The 21,050-nt window shown below is 37.1% G+C and overlaps 1 protein-coding gene across 1 annotated transcript in view; it reads right to left on the reverse strand.

Annotated features, from left to right (window-relative positions):
• The window catches only part of KCNK10 (potassium two pore domain channel subfamily K member 10), a 194,007-nt gene that overhangs the window by 88,357 nt on the left and 84,600 nt on the right, over positions 1–21,050 (reverse strand). The window contains exon 3 of the mRNA XM_072622666.1: positions 6,664–6,781. Within this exon, the coding sequence (XP_072478767.1) occupies positions 6,664–6,781 (118 nt within the window). The remainder of the gene's footprint in view (positions 1–6,663; positions 6,782–21,050) is intronic.

Consider the following 21,050-nt stretch of genomic DNA (forward strand, 5'->3'; position numbering starts at 1 on the left):
TTGACCCCTCAAAAGTTGTTTTCCTTTTAGAAAAGCAGATCTAAGAACTTGTGCTAGCAGAATATGTCAGGGTGCTTGCTGCTACATTAGGATATACAAAGATGAATAAGACATTATTATACAATTACTATGTGCTTTATAATTAATGTTTTGCAGTGTATCAAACAAGTGAAGAGTAGTGATCTCATAAAACATGAAATTTAAGATTTTGCTTTTCCTTTAACTAGTGGTTACATGTAATGTAAACGCATATGCATTTAGCAATCTTAGGAAATGGTTCCAATTTTCATTTGATTTTAATCATTTGTGTTAGAAATATACGCTTTCCTGAAAGTCAGCATATTTTAAGCTCTAATATATTGTTATTTTAAACTATTAATTTTAAGCTATTAAAACTTAAAACTGCACTAAGACTTTTGAGAAAGCCTGTATTTCTAAAATGAATTTAATATTCCCCTGACTTAATAAACAATACATTAACCTTTCTCTTGGTAACTCAGGTACCTAATTATGGATTTCAGTTATTATACTACTCCATAATAAAATATTATCTTCAAAAATGTATAAGATTTAGAGGATTGTTTGCCCCTAAATAAATGACCCCAGAGTACTGACCTTTCCTAATTAGTATTTCTGAGGTCTTCTTCCTTGTGATCAGCTATCATTTTATGCTATGGTAGCTGGGTTTCTTTCCTAACAGCCCTTACTACTTCTCTTCTGTTACAAACTAGGTCAGAATTTATAGCTGCTGGATAACCCAACTTGGTCTTATTCTGCATATCTATGGTATTTTAGGGGTTCCTTCTGTCTGAAACTATGATTTCATTTATGTAGGAAAAGTCTTGTGAAAATTCCCTCTATTAATATATTTCACAACTCATATGTTAACATATAGTCTTAGAAGCAATTGACAGTTGCCTAGAACACCAAGAGGTTACATTACTTGCTACTATGTAGCATACACACTGTACACATAGCTAGTATGGAAGTCTTCCATCCACTGTTGACCTCACTGTCTCTTGCTATGTCAACTAACTCATTAAATCTGTTCAGTTTTTAAAACACTCCTAAATCTCATAGAGCCACTCATTCTCACAAGGGGCAGCTAGGTGGTGCAGTGTATAGAGCAGGAGTCAGGAGGACCTGATTTCAAATCTCACCTCAAACACTTGACACTCACTAGCTGCATGACCTTGGGCAAGTCACTTAACCCCAACTGCTTCATCCTGGGTCATCTCCAGTCATCCTGATGAATATCTGGTCACTGGATTCAGATGGCTCTGGAGGAGAAGTAAGGTTGTTGACCTGCACAGCCCTCCCTCACTTAAAAAAAAAAACAAAGTCAAGTGCCATGTCATTATTTCTCTGATTGCATGGTCTTCTTCGGCAACAAAGAAAAAATAAGATGGTTGAGTTCTAAGTTCATTTATGCTGCCCTTCCCCTACCCCTGATGTTCTATTTTTTCTAACAAAAACTTAAAAGAAACTTAAAATGGTGCCATGTCATGGCTTTGTCATCACTACTAGACACAGACAAGCTAGTCATGTAGGCTGGGGTTATTTTGTCTCTGTATGATCCTCCAATCTCTCCAGAGATTTAGAGTCAACGACACCCACAAAACTGTCAGGAACCCACATGGAGACTCAAGCACACACAGATTCTATGTACATCCATCATTCTTTCTTCTTGTTCTCAAACTAGTGTTCTCTTTCCATGTGCACTCAAAAACTGATTGACATTCTATCACAAACACCCACCCCTACTCCACCAGTTACCAACAGCAAAATAACATCCTAACCATGCTTTATGAGGGGCAGGAGGCTGAGAGAGAGAGAAAGTAACAAGAGCTAGCAAGATGCTGAAAGTCTCTTCGTCTCAGTTGTCCATTGGCTATCTCTTCAGAGTCTATTAATTAGGACATGGTCTACTCCTTTTCTTTCACTTAAATGATTGGATTTTGTGACATCAGTTTTTCCTCACTGTTCAAATTTCTGTGCTTATTCCCAGGTTCATGTCTTCCAGGGAGTTGTGGTTGCTAGAAGTTCCTATCTGATAAGTGATGAATTAATTTGTTTACTTTTTTAAATTTTATAATTAAAAAAGAGAGGAAAAGTCTAGCATCAGACAGAAACTAAGTTCCATCTCTTAACGTCAAATGCTTTCTAAGAATGTGTTTAGGGAAAGAGAATTCAAAGATCCTCCAAATTTTTTACAACTTCCCACACTGTGTAAGGCTTGAGTCCCTGCAGTGTGAACTACAGGGTGACATAAAGTTTTATTTCCATTTGAACTCATCAAAACTGTTTTATAATCCCTGCTGGGCAGCTTTCCACAATTTCTGGAGTTCACCTTGGATTTTAGCCAATGGCAATGTACTACCACCATAATCTACAGGGAACAAGAAGCTTTCTAGTGAAGGATATCTTTTTTTCCTTCAAAATCCTCCATGCCCATGTCAAAATCGCCATGTCTTCTAACTGCAGCAAGTAATGCTCTTAACTTGGCCGTTGAAGGCAGAGGTCATAAATCCTTCAAGGCTTTTCTCACCAGACTCAGAAACTTAGAATTCACAAACAGAAGAACTTGACTGGGTCTCTGAACTAGCAAGAAGGCCAACCTCCCTCCATTAGTCACTGAAAGGAAAAATATGAGCAGTGTCAGAGGTGATGTGTAGACCCTCTCTTGACTAACAGTGAACTAACAGTGAAGCCTCTGCTGGTGGTACAATGTGATACACTTCAACGTTAAGGCTGCACATGGACCACAAAATGATTGGTAATGTATCTTCCTCCTGCAGGAATTTCAAGGTTTTAAGTTCAACCAAAATCTTTGAGTCTGAATGATTGTTTATACCTATAATCTTGGAAGCAGCTAGGAGACATAGTAGATAAAGCACTGGGCATGGAGTCAGGAAGACCTGAGTTCATGTCTGGCCTCAAATACTTACTAGCTGTGTGATCCTGGGCAAGTCACTTATCCTCCATTTCCTCAACTGTACAACAGGGAAAATAACAGCACCCATCTAGCAGGGTTGCTGTGAGAATTAAATAAGATGATGTTTATAAGACCTGGCACAAAGTAGGTACTGTAAAAATGCTCATTCCCTTCCCTTGTTAGAAATAACTGTGAGGAAAATACTCCTTTAAAATTGTGTTTGCTCTTATTAAAAACTTGACAAACACCAAGGAACATGAACATTTCTATATACAAGGAATAGAAAAGCAGAATTGTATATAAAACTATTAATCTCACAGATGAAAGTATATATTCAATTAGACATGTTAGTTCTAGATATGTCTCGCTTCTTTACGTTGACCTCTAAACTTCTCTCTGATCTCCTTTGCATTTTCTTTAAATATTTCATGAATACCATTTTCTTTCTTCTTTTTGACATTACCATTACTATTCCTCCCTTCTCCTTCCCAGGTCTCCCTCCACAAAAAAAGAAATTCACCTTCCCTTGTGAGAAACTTGCAGTGTCAGGCAAAACAAGTCTCTACATACTGGTCATGTCTGAAAATGTAAACTCATACTGCACCTCTCTTTCCAAGAGGTGGGAATCATGCTTCATTATGAGCCATAATTGTTGTTGATCAGAATTCTTAAGTCTTTTTTTTTATCTTAGATACAAAATCTTTATCTGATCAATTGTACATAAATTTTTTTCTCCATTTTCTGTTTTCCTCCTTCTCTTGGTCACATTTTTTACAAAGTCTTTTTAATTTCATGCAATGAAAATTATCCCCTTTACACCTAACTTTGGTCTCTATCTCTTGTTTCTTCAAAAATTGTTTATCTATCCATTAGTCTGAGAGGTAATATGTTCTGTGTTCTCCTAATTTTCTTCTAAATTCTCCCTGTGTATCTAGGCCACGTATCTATTTGGACCTTATCTTGGTGCATGGTCTAAGATATTGATATCTGCCCATACTGCTTTCCAGTTTTCCCAACAATTTTTTTAAACCAAATAATGAATTCATCTCCCCAAATTGTAGGTCTTTACACTTGTCAAATACAAGCTTATGATGTTTGCTTGCTGCTGTCAATTGTATGTCTTCTCTATTCCACTGATCTACCTTTCTATTTTTTAGCCAGTACCAGATAGTTTTTGACAATTACTGCCTTATTATACAGTTTAACATAGGGTACTACTCAATCTCCTTCCCTTACATTTTTGTTCATTATTTCCTTTTATATGCTTGACTCTTTTTCCAAGTGAATTTTATTATGTTTTTCTCACTTACATTCAAAGTTAATAATTACTATTTGTGAATTACCCTCCATCTTATTTTTATTCACTATTTTCCTTCTCAGCTTACCTTATGGGGTTGCCTTATCTTCTCCCCTTACCCTCTTATTCTAAATTTTAGCTAAGCCTCTAAAAGTCCTAACCTTATAGATTCACACACCCCCATTAATCTAGATACACTTCTAAAAGTCACTCCCTCACCCTATCCCCCAGTTTTCTCCACTCTCTACATGTTCAGAAGTTTTCTCAACCTCTTTAGATGTATATATGGTTTCTTCTTCAACTCAGATGAGAATTAGATTCCAATATGAGCAACCCTCCACCCCCATCTCCTTCCTCTGTATTATTTCTTCCTTTTATGCCATTTTCATGAGATTGTTTCACTTTTTATCTTTTTCCTAGTCAATTTTCTTTCTTAAAATCACTTCATCATACACAACTCAGCACCAACCTTTCTTTCAAACTACCAGTTTTCAGAATTGCCCTCCTCCCCTACTCCTTTTGCTTGTATGTATTCATGTCTTCTCTGCCCTTCAATCTTTTCTTTCTGTCACTTTCTTTTAGCTTTCCTATGTCTGGGCACATCCTGGAATCCTTGAAGTTCATCATCAATCTGGATTTCCAGGATTAGGTTTCTATGCCATGCTGGATTTGGTTGTGGATGGTCTATGACTTAAATGTGTCCACAAGACTGAGACATCTCATCTTCAATTTGTGGGGCTCTTGATGGAGATCAAACCAGAAGGAGAGGAAGGAGCCCTGAAGGCTAGGGATGAACCTTGGGTGGGCAGGCTGTTCTCCAGCTTCCAAAACCCATCTATGCAGGGGTATGCCACAGCATATGTAGCCAAGGAGCCACACACCCACTGAACTCCTTGGCAGGCCTGACTGGGACATGGTGAGGAGCATTGCAGATCTCTCCAGTTCAGAAAGGGTCAGGGGGAGCAGCTGGAGAAGAAAGAGAGATGAGGAAGCCTAGTCTCTTGTATCCCTCCAGATGATCTCTCCCCTTCCTTCCAGGGAGAGAACAGCTAACAGCTGGCAGTCCTTAAACCCTTCCCTTAGGTCTTTCAAAGTTGTTTTTCTTTACAAAGTTATACTCATTGCAGTACAGTGGAAAGATCATTGACTCTGGAGTGAGAGGACCTGGGTTCAAATTCTATCTTCAAATGTTTTACTACCTGGGTGATTTTGGACAAATCATTTAGTCTCCTTTGACCTTACTTTCCTATAAATCTATAAAACCTATAAAATTAGGAGATTGGACTGGACGGCCCCTGAGGTCTCTTACAATTTTAGTATCATGATCTGATATTCCCCTTGTTTTGCATCAGTTCATACAAGACTTCTCAGGTTTCTCTGTATCCTTTCATAGCTTTTGCAGTGAAATAATAATCTATTCAGTTAATGTTCAGTAATTTGTTCAGCCATTCCTCAATTGATGGACACCTCCTTAGAGGAAAGTGTCTAATAAACGGTAAGACATTTTACAAGAATAAGCTATTATTGCCATTGTAATTATTACTCATTCTCCTCTTCATCAGTCTCTTTCAAGTCTTTCCCAAACCCTCTTAACACTACTATCTTCCCTCTGTTGATTTTCAAATTCATCCTACACATAGCTTGTTTGTACGTAGTTGTTCATTGTCTCCCCATTAGACTGTAAATTCCATTCAAGCAGGAAGTGTTTTGTTTTACTTTGTATCTTCAGTCCTCAGCACAGTGCCGAGCACACAGTAGGTGCTCAATAAATATTCACTGATCAACTGATTGAATGTTTTCCAGTTCTCCCTTCTAAAAGGCACATTCCTTTTGTTCTGTTTTTAACTTTTACTGCAAGACCCCACAAAGAATAGGTTTGAATATGTCACACATTTATTCTCACGTTTGATTTGCATAAAACTGAAGTGTGAGCTTGCAACTTAGATAATTTTTTTTGATACATACACACACATAAACATACATAGACAAGTGTGTATATATGTGTATGTATACACACACGCATTTTGGGAAGTATGGTGAATATGTAGAGAATTATGGATTTATAATTAGAAAAAACTGGATTCAAGTACTGTTTCTCTCATTTGCCAGCTATGTAACCCTGAGAAAATTACTTAACTCAACAAGTTGCCTGCTGTAGGGAAATAAAATGCGTTGGCAGAAGGAGTTTCCACAATGGAGAGTACCTTTCACTGATGAAACTGCAGATCATGTATCTATACATTGTTTTTCCTTTCACATATATCCCATTTTAGGGTTGAACCCCACATCTGAGTATTGGTAGAGTATGACAACTCAATATATCTTGGATGACTCAAGGTTTCATGTTTTCATGCGAAACATGAAGGTGGCCAAACTTTCTGTGGTAGCCTGTCACTTGCATCAATAGTAATTTTAATCGAAAAAGGAGTACCTATGGTGGTGATGACCGTCCCAGCGAAGAAAAAGGCACTTCCAAGGTCCCAGTGACTACTGTTGTTGGAAGAATTTCCTATTGGACTGACTCCAGCATTGTCTGCATCAAGTGCATGCTGCAAAGAAAGAGAGACAGAGTAAGCTTTGCTTCACAAAACTATTTCTTCTACATTACATTTTCATTATGCCATGTCAGTGATCCAGAACTCTTAGTAGTTCCTCACTGACTATTAGATCAAGTGCCATTTTTTTCTCCCATCATTCAAAGCTCATTCTGAAGTGGCCACATTTATCTGTCCAACCTCATTTCCCACTACCTCCCCACATGAACCCTCCATTAAAGTTGGGTTGATTTCTACACAGCTTCACATTTATGCTCTATCTGTCCCATCTCTTTATTTTAGCTTATGTCATTTCCCCTGCCTCAGGCTCAGCATGGTCCTTTGTTTGAGCCCTGGACTAAGAATCAAAATATGTGGGTTCTAGCCCTAGTAAGGTTCTAGCCCTTCTCTAGAGAGGCTTCAGTTTCTTTATTTATACAATGAGAGAATTGGATTAGATATTCTCTACAGACCTTTCTAATTATACCATTCTATCTATACATCTAGGGGATGGTTATTTCCTCTCCTCTGTAGCTTTCCAAATCCTACCCATCATTCATGTCTTCTACAAAACCTTCCTTAAATATCCTTAACCCATAACTCCTGTTCCTCTCTTCTGTGGTGCTTAATCTATACCATGACATTATCATTTAATCACAGAGTGTTGATTTCTAATAATTTTGTGTGTTTATAGGGTCCTCAATTTCTGAATCTGTAAACTGTAGACATTGAACTAGATTATCTCTATAACCCTTCAGGTATTAATGTAATACCAACAAGATATAAGATCTTTGGGAATATGTACTGTGTCTCATACTATTTTTGGAACCTCCACAGTATACAGCATAGTGTTCAATGAATGGGTGGATGGATGGATGAAAAAAATGTATTAAGAACTTACTATATACCAGGCACTATGCTAAGGGATGATCATACAAAAACAAAGAACAAGAAAGTTCTTGCCTTCAAAGAACTTATACCCAGTTAGGGGAACACAATACATGTAAGGGAGTGCTGTGCTAGGGTATAGTGTTTTGGGCAAGGAAATCACAGAGATGGTGAATGGAGAAATATGATAGTTGGTTGACAAGTTCTTTTCAAGAAGGACAGTGTTAATTATTGTTCAAATTATAAAGATAATAATTCTGGGAGTAACAAACTCATAAAGTACTCATGAGATCACATAAAATAATGTATATAAAGTGCTTTACAAATTGTAAAGCTTTATGCATCAAGTAGACAGTATGGTATAGTGAGAACTGGCCATAGTCAGAAATAATAATAATAAAAATAATAGTTAGCATTTCTATAGCAATCTAAGGTTTGCAAAATGCTTTAAAAATATTATCATTTGATTCTCACAACAACCCTAGGAAATATTATCCCCATTTTGCAAATGAGGAAACTGAGGCAGAAAAGGTTAAGAGACTTATCCAAAGTCACACAGCTAATAAGTGTGCAGGATTTGAACTCAGGTCTTCCTGACTCCAACTCCAGAGCTCTATCCAACTCACCTGAAAAACTGGTGATGAAGTCTAAAATCTGACACTTAACCTCTCAGTGCCCCCAAGTAACTCTTTAAGACTATAAATTTCAGAGTTGTTGCAAATCTGCATTAGTCAAAAAATTTCCTTATTGGGAGTTCTCTATAGCTATGAAATCAAAAATCTACTTTTTAAAAGTGCTCAGTAAATGTTTGTTACTGAATGGAAGTTCATGAGTATGGGGAGAGCAGATACGATACAAATAAAAAAAATCAAGAAATACTCACTACCCATGAGTTGAAAGTATTATAGATGGAAAATTAATGGGTGCAATCAGGTAAGGATCAAAGAGAAAGATGAAATTTCATCTTTCAATCTAAGTAGAGATTCCTGAGAGATTTCGTTTAGGTATTAGGGAGGGGGGTGGGAGAGGAAAATAAGGATGGAAAGAGAAAAGTGGGAGAAGGATGGGAAGAACAATTAAATTATTAGAGAAAAGAGAGACTTGGGTAGAAGAGGATATGATGCAACCACTGAGCATAACCAAAGAAAACCTATATAATTAATGAATGTAATTAAATGTTGCTGAAATGAGTATTTTTGTACCAAGTGGCTCATAATATTAACAGCTAAAAAAACTATGTATGGTGGCTATGTCTGCATGGTATCAAAACATCTGGGCTAACATGGAAAATTTCAAACTCCTGTATATTTTGTTTATGTGACACTGAATTTCCAGATGTTTGGAAAAAGCCAGGCAATTGACTAAACAGTTTTAAAAAAAACTATGATGGTTAAGTCACTTTTCCGTTGCTTCCTGATTTTAAAAATGTGTGAAATATTAGAAAAGACCATAACCAGCCACCCTTAATAGCATAAATCCTGACTTCCTGAAGCTCACAGTGCAATCACTTAAAATTGCATCAGGTTGTGATTTTTTTTTTTTTTTGTACAGCCTATAAGCTATGTTTTTACTGATAAGAAAGGGCAACTAGGTGGTGCAGAGGATGGAATGCCTTGGCTAGAGTCAGGAAGACTCATCCTCCTGAGTTAAAATCTGGCCTCAGATGCTTACTAGTGTGACACTTGGCAAGTCACTCAACACTATTTGTCTCAGTTTCCTCATCTGTAAAATGAGCTGGAGAAGGAAATAGCAAACCACTCTGGTATCTTTGTCATGAAAACACCAAAAATGGGTCACTAAAGGTGACAAAAATGGTCCCCACAAAATGGGGACATGATTGAACAACTGATAAAAATGATTTATTTACAGAACACAGTTTAAATCACCTTTATGACATAATGCCTGGCACATGGTAGGTCCTTAATAAATGTTGATTGACAAAGATCACTTATTCAAATGGATTACCAAACTTTATTGTTTAAGAAGAAAAGAATGATACGTCTTTTGGCTAGGAAATTAACATTTTTCTCAGTGTAGTCAACATGGCTCTGTGGCAAAGAGAGCTAGATTTGGAATTAGAGGGTCTAGATTCTAGTAGACCTAAATTCAAATTCTGAGCCTCCTGGTGGATACCTTCATGACATTAGGCAAGTCATTTCATCCTTGTGGACTTCAGTTCCTCATCTACAAAATAAGAGATTTGAACTAAATTACCTCAGAAATCCTATTCATTCCAAAAGCTATGATTTTGAGTTGCCAGACAACGAAACACCAGTGCTAGAATCAATATTTTATTGTATTGTGGCTCACAGTACCATAGATAATAGCAGGTCTCTAGGAAGAACCTCAGAGGCCATCAATATCATTTTATTTATGATAAAACATCTCAATTCCTCTTCAGTTTTTATAATTCCATATGTTCAAGTGTGCAAAGCACTAAATGCAACAACCCTGTGAGAGAGGTAATACAATGCCCATTTTACAGATAAAGAAGCTGAAGCTTGAACATTCATATAGCTAGTAAATAATTATCAAAGGCAAGTTTTTACTCCAGGTTTCCCTGATTCCAAATCTAACACTTTACAAACTATGCCATAATGTTTCTCACAAAGGCTCTTGGGACTGTCTTGGGTGTTTGTTCTCTGATCATGGGATCATTACCTATTTCTCTGAAACTGAAATGAATACCTTAATTCCTATGAATTTCTAAGAACTACAACTGTACCTCATAGTAAAAATATTCCTATATGTAAGTCTATGTTTAAAGAAAAAATCAGTTAGAGATATTTATTATGGCTACCATAATATTCCTTCATGTGGTTCATTTTAAAATATTCAAATTAAAACTATTTAATTCACACAACTCTTAAGAAAAGGCATCATAGTACAATGTAAAGAATATTAGATTTGGAATCAGAGAAACTGCATTTGAATACTATCTGTACCATGTATGACCTTGGGCAAATCACTTAAACTCTATGGGATTCTTTTTCCTCATCTGTAAAATGAGAACATTGGACTAAATTAACTCTAAGACCCCTTCCAGTTCAAAATCTGATTCTATGACCCAGTGTCTAATGTATGTATATATGTACTAGCAAATGTATGCACCCAATAGAACATAGTACAACTTAAACTCCTTTAGTAGAGGAGAGAGTAACCAAGAGAAGAGAAGGTAATCAATTGTATCAAATGAAGTAAACAGGTTGAAAAGGATTAGGACTGAGAAAAGCCAATCAGATTTGGCAACTAAGAGATCATTTGCAACTTTGTAGAGAGTAGCTAAATTAAACAAGGTTGAAAGCTAAATGACAAAGGGTTGAGAAGCGAGTAAGAGGAGGTGTAGGAGTTTGAACAAGAGAGGGAAGATATATCAGACAATAATAGTGTGATAGGATGATAAGATCTAGTTAAATTTTCTTTTTTTAGGGATGGAGGAGACGAGCATGATGGAAGGCAATAAAGAAGAAATAAGTTGACAGAAGAAGCTGAAGATTCCACAGAACAGGGGAAGATGACGATTTGAGCATATAATTGGCTGGAGAAGAATGAAAGGGATGGAATCAAGTGCAGATGCACAGGAGTTGCTTTTGACAAGGAGGAAGACTGCTTCTTTGTCAGAGGCTTTGTCAGAGGAAAGGAAGTCATAGGGAAAGAAGATTTCATAGGTTTTAAGTGAAATAAAATAAGAGGAGTTTGTGTAGAGGCAGGCTTCCAATTCCAGTCCAGTACCAGTGGGGGTTGTTTGCTTCTATGCCACATTATTTCATTCATACGGTTGGATAAGTCTAGTGTAACCTACTCCTAAAAGTCCATTTGGATGAGTATTTCCTCAGTGTTTGAGACTGATTATTCAATATTCCATGGCTGAAACCCCACATGGAGATGACTACAGCTTGGAAGAAGAGTATTTTTGGCTCCCTGTTTCAAGAGGGAAGACGTACTTAAAGGCTCTCTTCAGATCCCTTAAGGGAGAGAAAGACGTTGAAAAGAAGCCAACACATAGAGGAACTGGAACCTCAATCATGGTCCCTTATCCCTATCTTACTATACCAGTGACTTCAGGGAATTTCCCTTTGAGTGAGGTTTTCCCAATGGGAATGCTAATTCACTTTGTGTATCATCTGGTATACATTCTCATCTGTATATCGTCTCTGATTTCGATTTGGTATTAGCTTGGATAAATGAGTTTATCTGCTAAATGTGTTGACTGGAAAACTAGAATCTGGTGGGAAGTGAGTCAAGTCTTAGATAAATAGCTTGGGGCACTCTTTCCCCATGAAGGGGAAATTGATCAGGAGGTCAATTTGAACTTAAAAATTATTTCTCCTAGACTAACAATATTTGGAGGAGTAGATAGATATAATTCTATTCTGGAACCCTTCCTCTGAGTAGAGCAGAGCTGTCAGGCTCTGTTCGCAATCTCATGACTCTTTTCTTAATAAGGATAAAAACTCCCTTAGAGAAAGGTGAGCAAAGGAGATACTAGAGATATCTATCTATTCATGCCACTCTGAAAACCACAACTAGACAGACCCATGTGGACACATATAATCTACACAGACAAATACACAATCTTAGACTATCAATAGGTCTAGCTGGTTTCAGGGCAATGAGTCGTAAAAATGCCTCCTAACATCCCTGTTAATTCTACTAGTTCTAAAAGTTACCAAAAAGAAGTTTAAACCTACACTGAGTGAAACATTTCTATAGTTGATTTGAAAATGTCAAGGTGGGGGGAGGAGCCAAGATGACAGAATAGAAAGATACACATATGCTAGCTCCAAACCCACAGCCCATAAAATACCTGTAAAGAAGAACTCCCAACAAATTCGGGAGCACCAGAAGCCACAGAACAAGAGAGTGGAGGAGATTTCTGTTCCATGGAGACCTGAAAGACTGACACAAAAGGTCCGTTGTGCCTGGACCCGGAGCAAAGCCCAGCCCTGCCTTGGCCACGTGGCACTGAGAGGAGCAGATCCGAGCAGGCTTCAGGGACAGAATCTCCAGTGGCCACACAGGTCCCTTCACCCACAGGTGCCAAAGGTCAGTGAGACGGTCTTCTTGGCTCGCCGAGAGGGGAGCGTGGTGTCCCCATTAACTCAGGCCCCCTCGGGAGACAACAGCAGAGGCAACAGCTGACAGGGGCTCCCAAAGCAGGCAGGAGCTTGGATCCATTGTTGGAGGTCTCCACATAAACCCCCTGAGGGAACTGAGCCCTGTGTGGCGGCCCTGCCCCCACCCAAGAACCTGAACTTAATCTCACACTGAATAGCAGCTCTGCCCCCACCCAAAGCCCTGAGGCTGGGAAGCAGCATTTGAATCTCAGACCCCAAGTGCTGGCTGGGTGGATCTGGAAGCAAGGAGGGTGTGGAGAGGATACTCAGAAGTCAAGTCACTGGCTGGGAAAATGCCCAGAAAAGGCAGGGAAAAAATAAGACCATAGAAGGTTACTTTCTTGGTGAACAGGTATCTCCTCCCTTCCTTTCAGAGGAGGAAGAACAATGCTTACCATCAGGCAAAGACATAGAAATCAAGGCTTCTGTATCCTAAACATCCAAAATAAATATTCAATGGTCTCAGGCCAGGGAAGAGCTCAAAAAAGGATTTTGAAAATCAAGTTAAAGAGGTGGAGGAAAAACTGGGAAGAGAAATGAGAGAGATGCAAGAAAAGCATGAAAAGCAGGTCAACACCTTGCTAAAGGAGACCCAAAAGAATGCTGAAGAAAATAACACCTTGAAAAATAGGCTAACTCAATTGGCAAAAGAGGTCCAAAAAGCCAATGAGTGGAGGAATGCTTTAAAAAGCAGAATTAGCCAAATGGAAAAGGAGGTTCAGAAGCTCACTAAAGAAAATAGTTCTTTCAAAATTAGAATGGAACAGATGGAGCCTAATGACTTTATAAGAAACCAAGAAATCACAAAACAAAACCAAAAGAATGAAAAAATGGAAGATTATGTGAAATATCTCATTGGAAAAACAACTGACCTGGAAAATAGATCCAGGAGAGACAATTTAAAAATTATGGGACTACCTGAAAGCCATGATCAAAAAAAGAGCCTAGACATCTTTCATGAAATTATCAAGGAAAACTGCCCTAATATTCTAGAACCAGAGGCCAAAATAAGTATTCAAGGAATCCACAGGTCACCGCCTGAAAGAGATCCAAAAAGAGAAACTCCTAGGAACATTGTGGCCAAATTCCAGAGTTCCCAGGTCAAGGAGAAAATATTGCAAGCAGCTAGAAAGGAACAATTCAAGTATTGTGGAAATACAATCAGGATAACACAAGATCTAGCAGCCTCTACATTAAGGGATTGAAGGGCATGGAATATGATATTCCAGAAGTCAAAGGAACTACGACTAAAACCAAGAATCACCTACCCAGCAAAACTGAGTATAATACTTCAGGGGAAAAAATGGTCTTTCAATGAAATAGAGGACTTTCAAGCATTCTTGATGAAAAGACCAGAGCTGAAAAGAAAATTTGACTTTCAAACACAAGAATGAAGAGAAGCATGAAAAGGTAAACAGCAAAGAGAAGTCATAAGGGACTTACTAAAGTTGAACTGTTTACATTCCTACATGGAAGGACAATATTTGTAACTCTTGAAACTTTTCAGTATCTGGGTAGTGGGTGGGATTACACACACCGAGAGAGACAGAGAGAGAGAGAGAGAGACAGAGACAGAGAGCGCAGAGTGAATTGAATAGGATGGGATCATATCTTAAAAAAATGAAATTAAGCAGTGAGAGAGAAATATATTGGGAGGAGAAAGGGAGAAATGGAATGGGGCAAATTATCTCTCATAAAAGAGGCAAGCAAAAGACTTTTTAGTGGAGGGGAAAAGAGGGGAGGTGAGAGAAAAACATGAAGTTTACTCTCATCACATTCCACTAAAGGAAGGAATAAAATGCGCACTCATTTTGGTATGAAAACCTATCTTACAATACAGGAAAGTGGGGGAGAAGGGGTTAAGCATGGTGGGTGGGATGATGGAAGGGAGGGCAATGGGAGGAAGGAGCAATCTGAAGGGGAGGGACAGGATCAAAAGAGAGAATAGAAGCAATGGGGGGCAGGATAGGATGGAGGGAAATTCCAAGAGAAGATGGGGACAAGGGAAGGGAGGGATGATAGAAGAGAGGGCAGATTGGTGATAGGGGCATTTAGAATGCTCGGTGTTTTGGGGTGAGGGGAGGGGACAAGTGGGGAAAAAATTTGGAACCCAAAGTTTTGTGAAAATGAATGTTAAAAGTTAAATAAATAAATTAAAAAAAATAAAAGAAAATCACAAGGTGGGAAGGGAGGGGATAATTCTTCACTCGGGGGCCAGAAGGAATTGAATAATTCCATAGTGCAATAAGACAGTATTTCATATATCAAGGTCCTGCATATTCAAAGATGACCCTAAAGTGTTTCTGCTATGCTGGGATGAATTATGATGCTCAGGGGAATGCTAACTGTTTCAGGCTTTTCTTCTATGATCTTGTGCATCCTATGAGGTAATTTATTTCTATTACACTCCAAAAAAAAAAAAAAAAGAAGGCTCCATCCCATGGTCAGTTGGCATCAGGTTGACTGAATAATCAAAGCTGTTCACACCACAGGAAAGTGCCTTAATAGCTTTTACTCTAGGGACAAAAGGCAAGAATCTCATTTTGTCAATGAAATTAGAGCATGAAGCTCACAGTGTGGTTTTTCTAAAGAACTCTTGGGAATTCATAATTTATGATTCAAGTATTTTTTTTGACTTGTGGTTTCAACAACATCCTAAAAATGAGAAGATTCTTTCCCATTAGTGAGGAACAAGAATACAGCATTCTCATTGAGGTGGGAAAAGATAATTGGTGAGCTATATTCACCACAACTCAGAAATATGATTAAAGGATCTAAAGGTGGTTCCTACAGATTCTGTGGATCCCCAAGTTCCTATTGATCTCTGGGCCTCCTCAGTGCAACCTACTTAACTATATCATTGTGAGTAAAGGACTTTAAGTGAGGGATAGAGGACTACAGTATGTATAGGAAGCTCAATATTCATCTATTGACCACAAATAGCTTTTCAATAGCTTTGCTTCAACATTATTTCAGTTACAAATAATCCACAAGAGACAAAGTAAAGATCTTCAGGGCTCCATGGCACTAAATTTCAGGCTAAGTTAACAAATGTGTTTGGTAATTGTGTTCAATTCAGTATAATCCAAATCAATTCAGCATTAAGGACCTTTTTTGTACAAGATGATTTACTAGATTATTGGGATACAAAGATGAAGAGCTACTTAGTGTTGTCCTGAAAAAGTTTATAATCTAACAAGGAAGATAAAATGGATTATTGATTCAGAGTTGGAAGGGACATGAGGGATCATCTGTTCCAACCTTTATTTATCAAATGAAGAAATTGAAGCCCAGAGAGGGGAAGTGATTTTCCCAAGGTCACATGCACAGGAAGAAGTAAAGGCAAAATATAAAATCAAGTCCTCTAACTCTCAATCTACTACATCACCTACTCCAATGTTATAGGATAGACCTAGGTACTGGAATTATCATTTCAACTGACAGAGGGAACTCCCAAGTGAGGAAACTCATGCTGCCAATGGAAGTTGGCATCTTCTCTGAATGGTATAGTCTTAGTGAGTTGCCAAGAGAACTTAAAGGTTAAGAGGTTTGCCCAAGAATCACATTTCCAGTATGTGTCAGAAGCAGGACCTAAACTCAGCCGTTCCTGGCTTCAAGGACAATGCTCTATCCAGTATGCCATACTTACTCTCACAAATAAGTACTGTTCTTGCTGTTCAGTCATGTCCAACTCTCCATGGCCCCATTTGGGGTTTTCTTCCTTCCTTCCTTTCTTCCTTCTTTCCTTTCTTCCTTCCTTTCTTCCTTCGTTCCTTCTATCCTTCCTTCCTTCCTTTCTTGTCTTTGCCAAAACCTTAAACCCAGTAAGTGTCTGAGGCCAGATCTGAACTCAGGTCTTCATGACTCTAGGTCCATCACTCTATCTATTCTACCACCTAGCCTATACATGAGAATATACAGAAGTATAATAAGAGGATAAGATGAGATAGAGAAACAGGATATAATCCAATGTGGCTGGGATGTAAGAGGTTCATAAAAATGAATACTATCAAATAAGGCTGGAAAGACCTTCATCTTAAATGCAGGAGACTCATGCTTCAACTTCTCTTTTCCTTTCTTTCCTTCTCAAAAGACTGAAACATTTAGTCTACTCCTACCTATGGCAATGGATAGGCCAACATATACAAATGCTGGGATATCTGAAGAACTTACTGTGGACCAGGAAAGGAAAGAATCACTAGTTCTCACCATTCCCACCCTCATTTTACTCGTTACTCAGGGCAGAGGTGGGGAATCAGTCAGGCCAGCTATTTAATTAAATTAACTAATCTGAGAGGGCCATCTAGACCTGGTCTTTGAGAATTTCATGAAAAATAGACAAACAGGAGGTAACATGGAGAAAGAAAGAAAGAAGACACAATTAAATTTATTTTAGGTTCACTGACCAATTTTATTAAATGATGAATAAAAATATACATTGCATCTACTACTGTCTTGTTTACTGTGGAATTCTCAGTGTATATTTCTACTGTCTCCAAGTTAATATTTGGAATGATAAACACAGCCAACTAAGACTTACCCTGTATTTCTCTCCCTACCCCTATAACCATGTACTAGAATAGAACAGAACACCAGTGTTTAACTGGACCAGGGTATTTCCTGAGCCCTCTTAGAAAAAGGAGAAGCAAGGATATCGAGATGGTACCAGAAAGACTCAGAACCTTTTCTTTTTTTTTTTTTTTGGTCAGAAGAGAAACTATGTAACTAACTCTGTAAGAATTTTTTCAGTGAGATACAGAATGGTCAATGTGAACCGAGGTTCAAATCCCATCTCCAGCCGTAATATTTATTAGCTGTTTCACTATAGTGAAGTCCTTTAATCTTAGTGTCATTTTACTTATCTGTAAAATTGGGCTAGTAGTACTCAACTTAGAAGGTAACTATGAGACTTAAATTATACTTGAAATCACTATATAAATGTCAGCAAGTTAGTTCATCTTAATTTGTAACATGTAATATCTGTTTTCCATATGAAGATAAGACAATTTTAAATGCCACAGCATAGGTAGTATATCTCACCTCCTGGCTTCACTAAGGAAAAACTAAAATTTCACTAAGCCCATGGGAAAATTAACCTCTTCTTTAAGCATTCCTTTCATCTTTTTAACTAGTTTGCAAAAGAAAAATACAAATTTACAAATATAAAAAAATACTGTACTCACAAAATAGGTCATATTTTGTCATAAAATATTAAATTTTAAATGACAGATATTACATATGCTACATATAAGAAAGAAATGCAATGCAACTATGAATAAATAACATGAATCAAATTTATCAGGTTCATAGAAACTGTAAACTGTCTAAGAAATAACAATTGAATTGAATACTTCAATAAATATTTCAATTCCTCATAAAAGGTGGTACTCTATCCAATGGTGCAGATCATGCTTTCTCATCCCATCCAATTCCTGTTCACGTACTTTTCATACATCCTCCATAGTGAATCTACCCAGTGCATCACTCTAACTTCTTTGAATATTCCATGGATACTATATACCAACTGTTATCCTTCATTCTCACTCCATAGTCCCCTTATCCAATTATAAATTCTTTAGCAATATCCCTTACACTATTTTGTGCACAAATCATTTTCAGCAATTTGCTACAGCCTATTGATCTTCTACTTAGGTTTCTCTGTGGCCCATTTGAATCTCAAAATTTTATTCTTGGAAGATTTTGTTGTTCATGATTTGTGAATATATTAGTGTTAAGTTGCTAAATGAGTGTGTATTGTGTGTATGTGAGACAGAAAGTGACACAGACAGAGAGACAGAGACAGAGAGAGCAGGACAATTGAAAGTTCTGCATAATTTTCCAAATGCAAACCAGAATGTAAACTCCTAGAGGGAAGAAATTATTTTATTCTCATCTGTTTTCCTGGAACATAGCAAAGTATATAACATATAGAAACTTTTAAGTAAATAACTGCCTAATTGAATTTTATTTTTAAAAAACTTGTTCTCTTTTTCCTATTCAAGTCTAAATTCAACTTACACTCCAAATGTAATACCTGTTGAAAATATATGTTGCTGCTGTTCAGTCATTTTTCAGGTGTATCTGAATTTTTTGTGGCACCATTTGGAGTTTTCTTAGCAAATATACTGGAGTGATTTGCCATTTCTTTCTCCAGCAAAAAAAAACCATGCTAATAAACTAACTCAGTGTGGCACCTGTTCAATTATATGACATAATCCCACAATATTCACCCAGTTTGGATTTTCTTGTATGTATTTAGGCTAATCTGTTTTTAGCAGCCATGAGTCTCAATGAAGAATTTCTGCAGCCTCAGGATCATAGAACCACAAAATGTTGGTGTTCAAAGAGACTTGAGTGGCCTTTTTGTCCAACCTATACCCAAAAAGAATCCCCACTATAACATAAACAGCAAATAATCCTTTATTCTCTCTGACTAGAGACCTCCAATGAGAAGGAACTCTATAGGTAGCCCATTCTACTCTTGGACAGCTCTAATGATTAAAGTTTTCATGATATCAAGCCTCTTTGTAACTTCCACATATAGTCTCTGGTTCTATCTTCTGAAACCAAATGAAATAAGTCGAATCCTTCTTCCATATGGTGGCTTCTCCAATATTCGAACACAGTGATCATGTTCCACCTTCATCTTCTCTTCTCCAGGTTAAACCTTTCCAATTTCTTCAACAAATCTTCCTATGACATGAACTCAAAAGCCCTTCATGATGCTGGATGATATCCTCTAGATGCTCTCCAGTTTATTAGCATCTGTTATAAAGTGTGGCACACAGGACTGAACACAATCACCTAAATGTGGTATGACCAGGGCAAAATACAGAGAGACTAAAGCCTCCTTATTCTTGGAAGTTATGTCTCTCTCAATGCATCCTAGATTGTAATAGCTTTTTTTAACTGTCATGACATACTACTGACTCACGTTGAGCTTGAAGTCCATAGGAACCCCAGCTTTTTCAGATAAACTGTTAGCTATGTCTCTTCTATCTTTTATTTGGAACATTTTTTTTAAAAAACTGTTAATCTAGGATAAATTGCAATTGGTGCAACAATATTCCAGGAGAATCTGGAGGACCTCCCCATCTACAGATTGGCCAGCTATAGGACTTCCTACATAGGCTATCTTTCATGACAGAGCTGGCCTATACCCCATATGTCTACATTCTTATCTTTACAAAATCTTTAAGAGAAGAATTTATATAGGTATCGTGGATATCTTTGTTGAATATGTGGGAAGGCAAGAACCAGGCTTTACTAACCACTTTTTAACACCATATTTTTATAATCATACAATTAACTGAAAGGAATTAAGAATACAGATATCCCTATGTTTATTTTTCTGGATTTTTAGCTACTCTAAGCAAGCAAAATGGAACTTTAAAGGCACTCCTTCAACAAGTTGTCCCCCAATAAGTCTGTTATGATCATGCAAGATTTTCTGATGGATGCAATAACAGAGAAAACCAATCATCTGATTATCAATATCATGCGAAAAATAAAATTTGATCATTTTAAAGCAGAATAGTTGAAAGATGAGCATAATATCAATATCATATCACTATCAGGCTATATGGGGTACAGTCAAAGAAGTTCATGGAATTGAATTTATAGTATTGAGTGTCTATATTAATAAGAAAGGGGGAAAGGAGACTAAAGGAATTGTCCACAGATAAAGATATTAGAGAAGGAACGAAATAATAACCCAAAGGAAAACAGAAAAAGAAGAGGTGATAAGAGCAAAAAAAAAAAAAGTTGAATAGAAAATTGCTTAAATATTAAAAAAAACATAAACCCTATGAATAAATAAATATGGTGCATTGTCAAACACACTTTGTATTAATTTGTATTAATTCATTTTGATTTAAGAATTAAACACCTGCCTTCTGGGGCATAAAGTAACGGGAAAAAATTAGACAATTATGTATAGTCTAATTTGACTAGAATATAAGGGATGAAGAGTAAAAATGGGAGATAAGCCTAGAACTATAGAATGAAGCTATAGCATGTAGACAATCAAATTAATAAATAAAACCAAGAACTGTTTGTTCAAAAACTCCACAGAAATTAACAAACCATTAGCAAACTTTAAACCACCAAAATCAGAAAGGAAAAAGGAGAGATCACAACAAATACAAAGTAAATTAATAGTATCCTCAGGGAATACTATACACAGCTTTATGCTAATAAATCTGAGACCTTAAATGAAATGGATGATTAGTTGCAAATTATATATTATATATATATTATAAATTATATAAATATATAAA

This window comes from Notamacropus eugenii, chromosome 7 (assembly GCF_028372415.1).
Source record: "Notamacropus eugenii isolate mMacEug1 chromosome 7, mMacEug1.pri_v2, whole genome shotgun sequence".
NCBI classification, from domain to species: domain Eukaryota; kingdom Metazoa; phylum Chordata; class Mammalia; order Diprotodontia; family Macropodidae; genus Notamacropus; species Notamacropus eugenii.